This window comes from Eschrichtius robustus, chromosome 6 (assembly GCF_028021215.1).
Source record: "Eschrichtius robustus isolate mEscRob2 chromosome 6, mEscRob2.pri, whole genome shotgun sequence".
Classification (NCBI taxonomy): Eukaryota; Metazoa; Chordata; class Mammalia; order Artiodactyla; family Eschrichtiidae; genus Eschrichtius; species Eschrichtius robustus.
In genome coordinates this window covers 12,069,623-12,083,550 of record NC_090829.1, presented here as the reverse complement: position 1 = coordinate 12,083,550, position 13,928 = coordinate 12,069,623, and the positions used below count along the sequence as shown (strand labels likewise).

The following is a 13,928-nucleotide window of genomic DNA, read 5'->3' as shown; positions in this document are numbered from 1 at the left end:
CCATTCTCTTTTCTACACTAATTTAGTCCCCAATATTTGCCTAGGTACTTGGCTGCCCCAAGTAAAGACTACATTTTCTAGCTCTCATTTTTACAATGAAGAGTGACATGTGACTAAGTTCTGGCCAATAGGATGTAAGCAAAGATGGCGAGTGTAATTCCTGGGAATATCCTTGAAGAAAAAGAGGGAGAAGCCTGCCTTTTTCTTCTCTTTTATAATTCTTGTTGCTGGATGTGAATGTAATGCCAGGAGCAGTTATCTTGGATTATGATGCTGGGAATAGAGACCACAAAAAGCAGAAAAATAACTTAGAAAGAGACAGAATCCCTGACACTGTGTTGTACTACCCAGCTCTTTATACCTACCTTATGACTTATTTGTGAAACAGAAAAAAAAAATAGTTTTATCCTATTGAAATCATTGTTATTTTTTCTTTTGTTAGTCACACTCAGAAGTAATTGTAACTGATACAAGTTACCTAACAGTGTGTTCCTGCATTGTCCAATATGACAGCCACCAGCATGTAGCTATTAAAATAAAAATTAAATTAAATTAAATTTAAAACACAGTTCTTCAGTTCCATTATCCTCATTCCAAGTGCTCAATAGCCATGATTGGCTAGTGGCCTCCTTATTGAACAGTGAAGATAAAGAACATTTCTATCATTACAGAAAATTCTGTTTGACAGCACTGATACACATAATGTTACATCGGTTTTTTAAAAATGTGTATGCATGTGTTTGTGTGTACATGAGCGTACAGACAGAGAAGAGACTAAAAGATAAGAGAAATAAAGGATGAGAATGGCTTTATCTGAAAGAAGATCACAGGTGATTTTATTTTCTTCTTTATGTTCATCAACACTATCAAACTATTTTATAATTAACATTTTTTATATTTTATTGAGGTATGATTTACATGCTTAAAACTTTCATCCACTGCAATCATTCAATGATTTTTAGGAAATTCATAAAGTTGTGCAACCATCACCAAAATCTAGTTTTAGAACATTTTCATAACTCCTAAAGTTCCCTTACCCAATTAAAACAAGTCTTCACTCCTGCCCCAGCCCTAGACAACTGCTCATACTATTTTTATACTATGAAAATGATTTTTTAAGACATACCAGTTTTATCAAGTTCCATTTGTTCAGCATGAGTTGAAATTTGGGACCATATTTCATTCTGGAGCTTTTTCAAGAAGTTCTTACTGTAAATTTCCAAGTCTGCATAGGACTTCATCATGGAGATGGTCTGTCCCGGAGGGTAAGACACTATTTCTTCTAACTGGGTCTTGTTGGCCCCTTGGATGCCCATGGCAAACACAGTTACATCCTCCAGCCGGAGATTCAGTGCAGCCTCACGCACCTTGTCATCTGATGGTCTGTCAGTGACCAGGACTGCAATCTGAGGCACTCCCTGTGCCCTTCTGCTGCCACTTGATGCTGAGAAGCCTTCTCTCCTCATCTTCTCAATGGCAGCACCAGCATTGGATTTCCCAGCCTGCAGAGAAAGCTTCTGGATTTGCTTCTGAAATTCGGATTGGGTTGTGCTTGAGCTCAGAAGAGAAAAAGTCTGAACTCTGTCACTGTAACTCATAAGACCAAGCCGCAGGCAGTTGTCTTTCACATCCATGGAGAAGGTGATATTCTTCAGGAAGTTCTGCAGGTCCCTTAGATTCTGTTTGGTCCCAACAGACTCATCCACCAGGAACATGAGGTCGGCAAGTGAATCTTTCTGACAGGCCCTGGGGAAAGGGACTATGGAGAGAGAAAAAGTAGGAATGTTAGTACAAAACCCTGGCCCAGAGTGAGAAAGGCACTGTACAGATTGTCAGAAGGCATTAGTGAAAATAGAGGCAGTCATGATGGATGTAGTTAGCATTTTTTTTAGTGAACAAAAGATAAAAATTCTCAGCAAAATTTACATTAGCTATTGACTTCAGAGGATTTGCAACGCTCTTCCCTCTATCTGAAGAATACTTCTTACGATTTTCCTACCACATCCCATCAGCATGTTCTTCATGAGCACCATCACCACCAGTATGACTACCACCACCACTACTACCACCAACAACAACCATCTCCACCACCACCACCATCATCACCACTACCACCTCTACTTCTACCTCCACTACTACTTCCACCTGTACCACCTCTACCACCACCTCCACCTCCACCATGGTCTTCACGACCACCATCACCACCAGTATGACTACCACCATCACCTCCACCACCACCACCACCCCCTCTACCACCACTACTCCTCATCTTCAGCAACTCCACCACCTGAACTTCCAACACTATCACCACCACCACCTCCAAGTCCACCACTACCAGTATGAACCACCACCACAATCACCACCACCATTTTCAAATGCTGAAATATAGGCATAAATTAGTAGAAATATACCTGACCTCAGGGAGCTCACACTCTATGGGGAGGACAGATAAATAAATTATGCTATTTCAGACCATAATAAATGCTAACAAGGAAATAAAATAGGTGACTCAATTGAGTTACCCTATGTTGGGGATGTGGGATGAGAACTCACTGATCTGAGCCATAAAAAGTCAGGGAAGACCTCTCTGAAAGGATTACATTTGGGTTGAGATAGATGAAGAGAAAGATTGAACTACACATTGTGTGAAAGGAAGAAGAATTCTGGCAGAAAGAAAAGCAAGAAATAGAAACAAGCAAGAAAACCAGAGTAGCCGGAGCCAGTGAGTGAGGGGAACAATGATGGATGAGGTCAGAGGGAAGCAGGGCCCAATCATATGGGGCTCAGATGATCTTATTTAAATCTTTTAAATATCACCCTAGTTCCTGAGGGGAGGTAACGAATTCATTAAAATTCATTAAAAAACAATTGCCCTAGTCCAGGAAAGAGATAACGGTTCCTGGACAAGAATAAAGCAGGTAAGACAGAACAAAAAGAGTCGTTTTGATACATGAATTAGAGATAGAACAGAGAGGACTTGATGATAAATTAGATATGAGTATTGGGAGACAAAAAGGAAGTGGTGAAAACTCCTGGGTTTTTGGCCTGAACAACTGAGTGGATATTGGTGGTATCTTTTTCCAAGATAGGGGAGGTAGTGGGAAGAACAGGTTGGAGGGAGAAGTCAAGAGCTCCATTTCAGACATGCTAAGTTTGGGATACTATTGAAGATGCCAGGTAAGCTGTTGGTTGTATAAATCTGGAATCCACAGGTGAGTATACCACATTCACAGAATGCCCACTCCACGAACAGGTGGAGGAGCCACAACTGTGGGGGGGTGTAGCCAAGAGATAAGCTCAATCTTTCCAAGAACTATCCACAGGATTGTGAGCTCTAGAAGCCAGAAGGCATGTCTTACCTATCTCTAACTCTCCAGTACCTGGTGCCTGGTGGGAGCTCAGAAATATTTGTGGAATTATAATAATTCTCATAAATCTACCAATGTACTCTGAACCTCACATAGTTGGCTAAAACAAACTTACAGCATGGCCCACTCAGCTCAGTATTTATTTGCAAAGAGCTATTACTATTAATGACAGTAAACTGCCAAACTCCATACAAGTCATCTCACCCATATCGTAAGGTAGATACTATTATCCTCACTTTATAGGTAAAGAAACTGAAGCTCAGAGGTTAAGTAACTTACTCAAGGTCTTTAGCAGCCAAGCAGTGTTTGAACCCAGACTCCAAAGCCCTTACTCTTAACCTCTAAAGGCAAGGATAGGGTCTTGACAAACAAAACCTTGTTGTACTGTATACTGCTGTGAAATAAATTAGGAGGAGTGAGAGAAACACAGATCAGTACACAAAGCTTTCTAAGAAGGTGGTAAAGTCCTATGGTCTTGGAGAGCTCAGGCTACCTACAGGGTTGTAAGATCTCCAAGGTCCACAGGGTGAAGGGTCACAGGAAAGTTTTTTCTCTGGGAAGAGAAGCACATGTGCTGTAAGAACTTGCTATTTCACCCAAGGCAGGAAGAGTGAGGGATGGGAAGAGTGGAGGTAAAAGTACTCCCTGATGCTTCAGGGGCAGTGCTAACTGTGACAGAGCCTTCTAGATACTTACCCAAATCCATTTCCTCTTCTTGCTCATATGGCTAGACCTGATTTCTCAGCCTCACCTGCAATTAGGTGTGGCCATGGGACTAAGATCTGGCTAATGAAATGTGAGCAGAAGTAGTGTGTGTCTCTTCCAAGCTTAGCCCATAAAACCACATCTTGAGTGACGTTCCATCTTTTTTCCCTTCCACCAGCTCTATACCAATTCCCAAGGCACCTTGAAAGTAATATTTGAAGATGAAAGAGCCACCACCAACATAATTATCTAAATAGAAGAAAGACAACTTGTCAACTTGAACACTGGCCCTATAATGTTACAAGGGAAATAAATAAACTTCTTACTGATTCAGGAAGTCTATTTGTTATTAAGGCCTAGGCTGGTCTGAGTGCAAAATCAACCCATAGTGATAGCCAAGGAATTGGTGAATGATAGAGCAGGAAAAAATTTCAAGATCATTCCAACTCTCATATCTTACAAAGGAGGATGCTGATGCAAGGCTCAGAGAGATGACATCAGTTCCTCAAGTTCACAGCCAGCTAGTGGCATTGTCTGGACCTCTTGACCTGTGGTCAGGGCACTTTGTACCAAACCAGGTGTCTTCCTCAAGTCTTAGAACTAGGTAGCACCTACTCAGAATAGCCCCTCATCAACAATAGAGCACAGAGGCGGCCACGAAGATCCATTTTGCCGGGAGCTCTTTCTACCTCACTCTGGAGACAATGGCTGGGGCCCCTCATCAGTGCAGCACACTTACTGAGCACCTCCCATGAGTGTGTACTGGCCTGTTTCGTCTGTTCATCAACAGTGCATGTGTAGCTTCCTGTCTCACTTTACCCTTTCTTTACTAATGCTTTTTAGGATTACCTCCCAAGTAAGCTACTTGTACTCAAGGGTCTTCTGTTTCAGGTCTTCATGGAGAACTTGCTTAAGACATAAATAAAGCATTTTTCAAATGAGAAGCTGTAAGTCATGGGGGTAAAAGTAGCTCTCCTTTCAGCCTAGGGGATCAAGACTGAAAGTTGATGAGAAGGAGATCTTCTGCATTTCCACATGAAATACTGAGATTTCTGGTGAGTGGCACCATAGAGATAATAGGAGATGGCTCTATGGACCAGACTACATGGGGATGGGACACCTCTTCAACCAAGGGCTTCCTTACCTACTGTATGAGAGTGGGCTGCTACCTCCTTGTACTGAGCCGCATCCTTGAGAATCTGCGTCATGTTTTGGGAGAACATGCTGAGGTCTCGGACCGTCTGGAGGCTGTAGTGGAACTGGCCTGTAGCCATGGCCTTCAGAGTCTCCTCAGGCGTCCCCTGCATCCCCACTGAGATGATCCTCACCCCGTCGCTGCGCAGCGCCTTGGAGGCCGCTTCCATAGCATCCTCGGACTCGGCTGAAGCCAAGACCACCAGGATCGGAGGAAACTGCCTCCTGTCCCTCCCGTTTGAGAAGTAGGTCGTGTGCACCTCCCGGAGAGCATTCCCAATCCGCAGGGAACCGCCCAAGAACCTGACGTTCTTCTTGAGGTGGTTCAACATGGGGCCGCTGCTCTTGAAGGTGTTGAGCTGGAATTCTCTGTGGAGCCCATCGCTGTACTGGGCCAGGCCCACACGGTACTTGTGGTCCTCTATGGGGAGGCTGCTGATCATCTTGTTGATGAACATCTTCACAAATGGGAAGGATTTAATTCCCAGGTGGTTGGAGCTATCCACCAGAAACACCACGTCGGCATACTCAGGGCCTGGCCCTATCAAAATAAAATGACAACAAACCCTTTGGGTCAAGAGGGACAGTTTTTGTACCCACCTATCAGTCAGTCATCAGCTGCAGACTTCTCCCAAGAACTGGAGAGAAGGAGTGGAGGGTTACGGGTAAGGTGGCTCTGGGAAAGCCAAGGGCAATTGTCCTGAGAAAGTGGGGTACAGCCATGAGCCATTGCCATTGCAGGCAATATTCACAGCAGCTGTGGGTGGGGGAGTGTGTACCTGCCTCATAAAGAGAGTCTGGACAAGGGGAGGCACCAGGAGCATTGACTTTAGCAGTCATGGTCAGCCACCTCCACCCACCCAGTTAGTGATCTGCTGGTAAATGTTTAACTAAGCAGGACATTTCTTTCAAAATGACCCTGAAATTCACTAGGAAGTCCTAGGGTAGCACAGTGCAGGGTTAAAAATACTTCTTTGAATGATGTTTTTAGTAATTACAGAAGAGTAGAAAAACCTAGCTTTCATATTCCGTATATGCATGTATGGAATATGAAAGCTTTTATATTACTTATTATATATATATAAAATTTCCTCTGTGGTGTTCCTTTTTTCCTTTTCTTTCATTTATTAAAGCCAAGGTGCAAACTGACCCACAAAACGTATGGGTTGACTCTGTTCATACAGACATGGGACATCAGGACTTCAGCAAATCAATGAATAATTAAAGTTTTTCTAGCCAGGTGTAGCATAATTCATGCCTTTTGCCCATGGCTTTCCATCATCTTTGAGAGCTTGCATTTGCTTGATATAATATATCGCCAACTACAAATAAATGCTGCCTGCTTTGTTTTTTTAGTAAAGAAATAAATTCCTTGTTTCTATTTATTAAAATAAAGATTTGTTGAGACATAAAATATTTATTTTCCTAATAATAATAAACATAAAATGTACTGGTACCTGGGCTCTGATATGTCAGTGTTTCAGTCCAAAGGATGAGAACAAATACAATTAGCAGAATCTTCATTTTGTTAGTGACGTTTTCTTGCTTTTATTCTGTAAAAAATGTTATTTACAATATAAAAAATCTCATTGTCTAACAAGAAATAACTACTGGGAAAGTTGGTTTAGAGCACAGTACACTGTAAACACTGCATTTGTCAACAATGCCAGTTGTGTTTAAAATATTCATCAAGAGTTTGAGTATTTGTTGAAAATAGATAATGCTAATGTTTGCTGAGTCCTTACCATGGCTCAGATACTTTTCTCAGTGCTTTTTAAGCATCATCTTATTTAACCCTCACAACCATCTTACTGGGAGGTACAACTACTATACCCACGTGACAGATAAGGAAACAGGCAGAGGTGACTTGGTAAGTGGTGGATCCATCATCCTAACCCAGACAAGGTGATCGCAGAGCCCAAGCTCTTAACCACTGTGCCATGAGGTTTATACAAAATCTTTGGACTCAGAACTTATGTAGTCACTACTCTTGACCATCTATTTTCATGTCAACAATGACTATTTTATATGTTCACAACTTGGCTCAAAAATCCAACAGCTAGGGCTTCCCTGGTGACGCAGTGGTTGAGAATCTGCCTGCCAATGCAGGGGACACGGGTTCGAGCCCTGGTCTGGGAAGATCCCACATGCCACGGAGCAACTAGGCCCGTGAGCCACAACTACTGAGCCTGCGCGTCTGGAGCCTGTGCTCCGCAACAAGAGAGGCCACGATAGTGAGAGGCCCGTGCACCGCGATGAAGAGTGGCCCCCGCTTGCCACAACTAGAGAAAGCCCTGGCACAGAAACGAAGACCCAACACAGCCAAAATAAAATAAATAAATAAACAAATGTGGGGTTAAAAAAAAAGAAAAAGAAAAAGAAAAACCCAAAGCCAAAAAAAACTATATTAAGATGTATTTAAAAAAAAAACAAAACCAACAGCTACCCATGTTTCTTTCTTCATTAAACCCTTGTAAGAACTGTTCCCTCATTTCCGGTTATACTCAGTTTTATAAATTACTTTAACTTCAGTATTTCTCTCCATGAGCACACAATCAGAAAATTTCATGGGAATTTACAATCTTACAGAAATTCCACCAAGTCAAAGTTGTTCTCTGTTAATAGGGAAATAGATAAAATAACCAATACTCAAAAATAGAGATGCCTTCAGTGAGATACCAAAGGTATAAGGACTGGATTTTATTCTAGAAGTGACCTTTCCAGCGGTTACTTTGAAATTGTTAATCATGCGGGAAGACTGAGGGAATCACTGGAAACTAGATTTGGAAGTCACCCTATAGATCATTTAGACTAAACCCTTATTTTGCTAAGGAGGAAATCAAGGATCCCCAGTAGTTATTGGCTGAATCATGTTAGCAATGACTTTCAGATCTATACTCATCATATTCTAATATATCATATATTTTACTTATTCATTAATTTTATTATTGAGATATAATTCACATTCTACAAAATTTACCCTTTAAAGTGGACAATTCAATGTGTTTTAGTATATTAACAGTATTTGTATCCCAGCAGCAGCGATTTTAGGAAGTTCATTCTACCACAAGGACACTGGTACTAGTTACTGCCATTTTAGATTCCTCCCTCTAGCCTATTAGTGCCAGGGGACTTACACATTCACCAGCCAGTCAACACCAGGCCCAGGCCCAGGGGCCCTGCAGGCAGCCACCTGTGACCTGCCTCTATCCACCAGCAGGCCAGCACCAGCCCCTGGACACCATAGGCTCCACAAGCAGCCACTGGGGACCCAGCCCTGCCCAACAGCATGAGGCAGAGCCTGGCAACCAACTGGCCTGGAGTCCAGGCCTTCTTACCAGTGTGGCCAGTAGTAAGCCCCACCACAACAGAAGGACACATGCAGCCCACATAGGGGGCACCCATAGAGCACATAGCTCTGGTGACCAGAAGGAAGTGTGCTGTTGGGCCCCATAAGACATCTCCTACATAAGACCACTTCTCCAATATCAAAAAATGTAACTGACCTACCTAATATATAGAAATAAAGACAAAGAATTAAGCAAAATAAATGACAGAAAAATATGTTCCAAATGAAGCAACAAGATAAAACCCAAGAAGAAGAACTAAGTGAAGAGACATAAGCAGTCTACTTGATAAAGAGTTCAAGGTAATGATCATAAAGATGCTCAATGAACTCACAGAAGAATGAATGAACACAGCAAGAATTTTAACAAAGAATTAGAAAATGTAAAGAAGAACCAAAGAGAAGAATAAAATAACTGAAATAAAAAATACACTAAAAGGAATCAACAGTAGATATGATCTTCCAGAGGAACAGATCAGCAAATTGGAAGACAGTGGTAGAAATCACACAAGCTGAAAAGAAAGAAGAAAAAAGAATTTTAAAAAAATGAGGCTAGTTTTAGGGATCTCTGTGACAACATCACACATACTAATATTTGTATCATAGAAGTTCCAAAGGAAAAGAGAGGGAGAAAGGGACAGATAACTTATTTGAATAAATAATAGCTGAAAACTTCCCTAACCTAGGAAAGGAAACAGACAAACAGATCTAGGAAGCACAGAGAGTCTAAAACTAGATGAACCCAAAGAGATCCACACAAAGACACATTGTAATTAAAATTGAAAAAATTAAAGATAAAGAGAGAATATTAAAAGAAGCAAGGAAAAAGCAGTTAGTTACATACAAGGGAACTCCCATAGACTATCAGCTGACTTTTCAGCAGAAACTATGCAAACCACAAGGGAGTGGCACAATATATTTAAAGTGATGAAAGAAAAAACCTACAACCAAGAACACTCTACCCGGCAAGGATATAATTAAGATTTGAATGACAGATCAAGAGTTTTGCAGATAAGTGAAAGCTAAAACAGTTCAGCACCTCTAAAACAGCTTTACAAGAAGTGTTAAAGGGACATCTCGAAGTATCAGTAGAAAAGAAAATACCACAATGAGAAACATAAAAATTACGAAAGGAAAAAAATCTCATTGTAAAGGCAAATATAAGTAAAGGTAAGAGATCAACCACTTATAAAGCTAGTAGGAAGGTTAAAAGACAAAAGTAATAAAATTATCTATATCCACAATAAGTAGGTAAGGGATACACAAAACAAAAAGATGTAAAATATGATGTCAAAACATTAAATGTGTGGTTGGGGGAGTAAAAAGGCAGGGCAGTTACAATGTGTTCGAACTTAAGAGATCATCAACTTGAAATATATATATATCTATAATATTAAAAAATATATATATAACTACATATATATTGCTATATATAAACCTCATAGTATATATATTGCTATATATAAACCTCACAAACCAAAAATCTATAATAGATACACACATACACAAAAAAAGGGAATCAAAACATAATACTAAATAAAGTCATCAAATCACCAGGGAAGAGAGCAAAAGCAGAAGAAAGGAACAAAGAAGAACTACGGATACAATCCCTGAACAGTTAACAAAATGGCAATAAGTACATAGCTATCAATAATTATTTTAAATGTAAATGGAATAAATGATCTAATCTAAAGACGTAGAGTAGCTGGATGGATTAAAAAACAAGAGCCACATATATGCTGACTACAAGAGACTCACTTCAGATCTAAAGGCACACACAGACTGAAAGTGAGGTGATGAAAAAGGTATTCCATGCAAATGGAAATGAAAAGAAAGCTGGGGTAGCAATACTTATATCAGACAAAATAGACTTTAAAACAAGAGACAAAGAAGAGACATTACATTATGATAAAGGGATCAATCCAAGAAGAAAATATAACAATTATAAATATATATACACCCAACATAGGAGCACCGAAAAACATAAAGCAAATATTAACAAATGTAAAGGAAAAAACTGACAGTAACACAATAATCATAGGAAACTTGAACACTGTACTTACTTCAATGGATAGATCATTCAGATAATCAACAAGGAAATACTGGCTTTAAATGACACAGACTAGATGGACTTAATAGATATTTACAGAACATTTCATTCAAAAACAACAGAATACACATTCTTTTCAAGTGCACATGGAACATTCTCCAAGATAGATCACATGCTAGGCCACAAAACAAGCCTCAATTAATTTAAGAAGACTGAAATCATATCAAGCATCTTTTCTGACAACAGTGATGTGAGACTAGAAATCAGCTACAAGAAAAGAACTGCAGAAAACACAAACACAGGAGGTTAAACAATATACTACTAAACAACCAATGGGTCACTGAAGAAATCAAAGAAGAAATCAGAAATACCCAGAGAAAAATCAAAATGGAAACACAACAACCCAAAATCTATGGGATACAGCAAAGGCAGTTATAAGAGGAAAGTTTATAGTGATACAGCCTACTTCAAGAAACAAAAATAATCTCAAACAAACGACCTAGCCTTACGCCTAAAAGAACTAGAAAAACAAGGACACACAAAAACCAAAGTTAGTAAAAAGAATAAAAATAAAAATATTAGCAGAAATAAGTGAAACAAAGACTGAAAAATAATAGAAAAAAATCAATGAAACTAAGATTCAGTTCTTTGAAAAGATAAACAAAATTGGTAAACCTTTAGCCAGACTCATCAAGAAAAAAAGAGAGAGAGCCTAAATCAATAAAATCAGAAATGACAGAGGAGAAGTTACAACTGACAGCACAGAAATATAAAGGATCATAAGAGACTACTATGAACAACTGTATGCCAATAAAATGGACAACCTAGAAGAAATGGATAAATTCCTAGAAACATACAATCTCCAAAGACTGAATCAAGAAGAAATAGGAATTATGAACACACTGATTGCCCCTAGTGAAATTGAATCAGTTATTTTAAAAAAATCTCAACAAACAAATGTCCAGAACCAGAGGGCACCACAGGTAAATTCTACGAAACAATTAAGGAAGAGTTAACACCTGTCCTTCTCAAAATATTCCTCCCCAAAATGAAGAGTATAAAATGCTTTTGAACTCATTCTATGAGGCCAGCAAAACCCTGATACCAAAACCAAATAAAGACATCACAAGAAAGAAGATTACAGGCCAATATCACTAATGAACACAGATGCAAAAATCCTCAACAAAATATTAGCAAACCAAATCCAACAATACATTGATCAAGTGGGATTAATCTCAGGGTGAAAGTGTTTTTCAATATCTGCAAATCAATCAATGTGATACACCACAATACATATTGAGGAATAAAACCCATATGATCATCTCAATAGATGCAGAAAAAGCTTTTGACAAAATTCAACATCCATTTATGATAAAAAACTCTTCAGAAAGTGGATATAGAGAGAAACATACCTCAATATAATAAAGGCCACATATGAAAAACCCACAACATCACACACCATGGTGAAAAGTTGAAAGCATTCCCTCTAAGATCAGGAACAAGACAAGGATGTCCACTCTCACCACTTGTATTCAACACAGTATTGAAAGTCTTAGCCACAGCAATCAGACAAGACAAGAAATACAAGGAATCCAAATTGAAAAAGAACCATTAAAACTATAACTGTTTTCAGAAGACATGATACTATATATAGAAAATCCTAAAGATGTCCCCCAAAATTATGAGAACTAATAAATGAATTCAGTAAAGTTGCAGTATACAAAATTAACATACAGACATATGCTGTGTATCTATACACTAGCAACAAACTATCAGAAAGAGAAATTAAGAAAAGAATTCCATTTACAATTGCATCAAAAAGAATTAAATATCTAGGGATAAACCTAACTAAGGATGTAGAAGAGTTGTACTTGGAAAACTATAAGACATTGATGAAAGAAACTGAAGACAACACAAACAAATGGAAAGTTATACCATGCTGGTGGATTGGAAGAATTAATATTGTTAAAGTGACCATACTCCCCAAGGCAATCTACAGATTCAGTGTAATCACTATCAAAATACTAATGAAATTTTCCCCCACAACTAAAACAAATATTCTAAAATTTATATGAAAATGTAAATGACCCCAAATAACAAAAACAATCTTGAGAAAGAAAAAAGCTGTATCAACCTCCCTGATTTCAAACTATACTACAAATGTACAGTAATCAAAACAGCATGGTACTGGCACCAAAACAGACACATAGATTAATGGAACAGAATAGAGCCCAGAAATGAACCCACATTTATATGGTCAATCTATGACAAAGTAGGCAAGAACATACAGGGGGGAAAGACAACTTCTTCAATAAATTATACTGGGAAAACTGGACAGTGACATGCAAAAGATTTAATCTGGAGCACTTTCTCACACCACATACAAAAATAAACCCAAAATGGTTTAAATATTTAAATGCTAAGACCTGAAAACTGCTAGAAGAAAACATAGGCAGTACACTCTTTGACATCAGTCTTAGCAATATTTTTTTGATATGTCTCCTCAAGCAAGGGCAACAGAAACAAAAATAAACAAATGGGACTACATCAAACTAAAAAGCTTTTACACAGTGAAGGAAAATATTAACATAATTAAAGGCAGCATACTGAATGGGAGAAGATATTTTCAAACCATCTATCTGATAAGGGGTTGATATCGAAAATATACAAAGAAATCATACAACTTAGTATATAAAAAAAAAATGACCCAATTAAAAAGTGGACAGAGGACCCAAGTAGACATTTTTCCAAAGAAGACATACGGATGGCCAATAGACACATGAAAAGATGCTCAATATCACTAATCATCAGAGAAATGCAAATCAAAACCACAATGAGATAGCACCTCACACCTGCCAGAATGGCTATTATCAAAAAGTCTACAACTAACAAATGTTAATGAGGATGTGGAGAAAAGGGAATGTTTGTATACAGTAGGTGGAATATAAATTGGTACAGCCACTATGGAAAACAGTATGGAGGTTCCTCAAAAAATTAAAAATAGAACTACCATACAATCTAGCAAATCCACTCTGGCTATTTTACTGTAGAAAACAAAACATTAATTTGAAAACATATATGCACCCTCATATTCACTGTAGCGTCATTTACAATAGCCAAGATATGCACGCAATCTAAGTGTCTATCAATAGATGAATGGATAAAGAAGATGTGGTGTATACACACAATAGAATATTATTCAGCCACGAAAAAGGAATGAAATCTTGCTGTTTGTGACAACATGGATGGAGCTAGAGGGTATTAT

General features: G+C 38.7%; 1 protein-coding gene across 1 annotated transcript in view; it reads right to left on the bottom strand.

Annotated features, from left to right (window-relative positions):
* The window catches only part of COL6A5 (collagen type VI alpha 5 chain), a 124,468-nt gene extending 117,677 nt beyond the window's left edge, over positions 1-6,791 (bottom strand). Inside the window, exons 1-3 of the mRNA XM_068545894.1 lie at positions 6,725-6,791; positions 5,218-5,808; positions 1,127-1,759 (exon numbers count right to left, since the gene is read on the bottom strand). Of these exons, the coding sequence (XP_068401995.1) occupies positions 1,127-1,759; positions 5,218-5,808; positions 6,725-6,791 (1,291 nt within the window). The remainder of the gene's footprint in view (positions 1-1,126; positions 1,760-5,217; positions 5,809-6,724) is intronic.
* Positions 6,792-13,928: the final 7,137 nt, after the last annotated feature.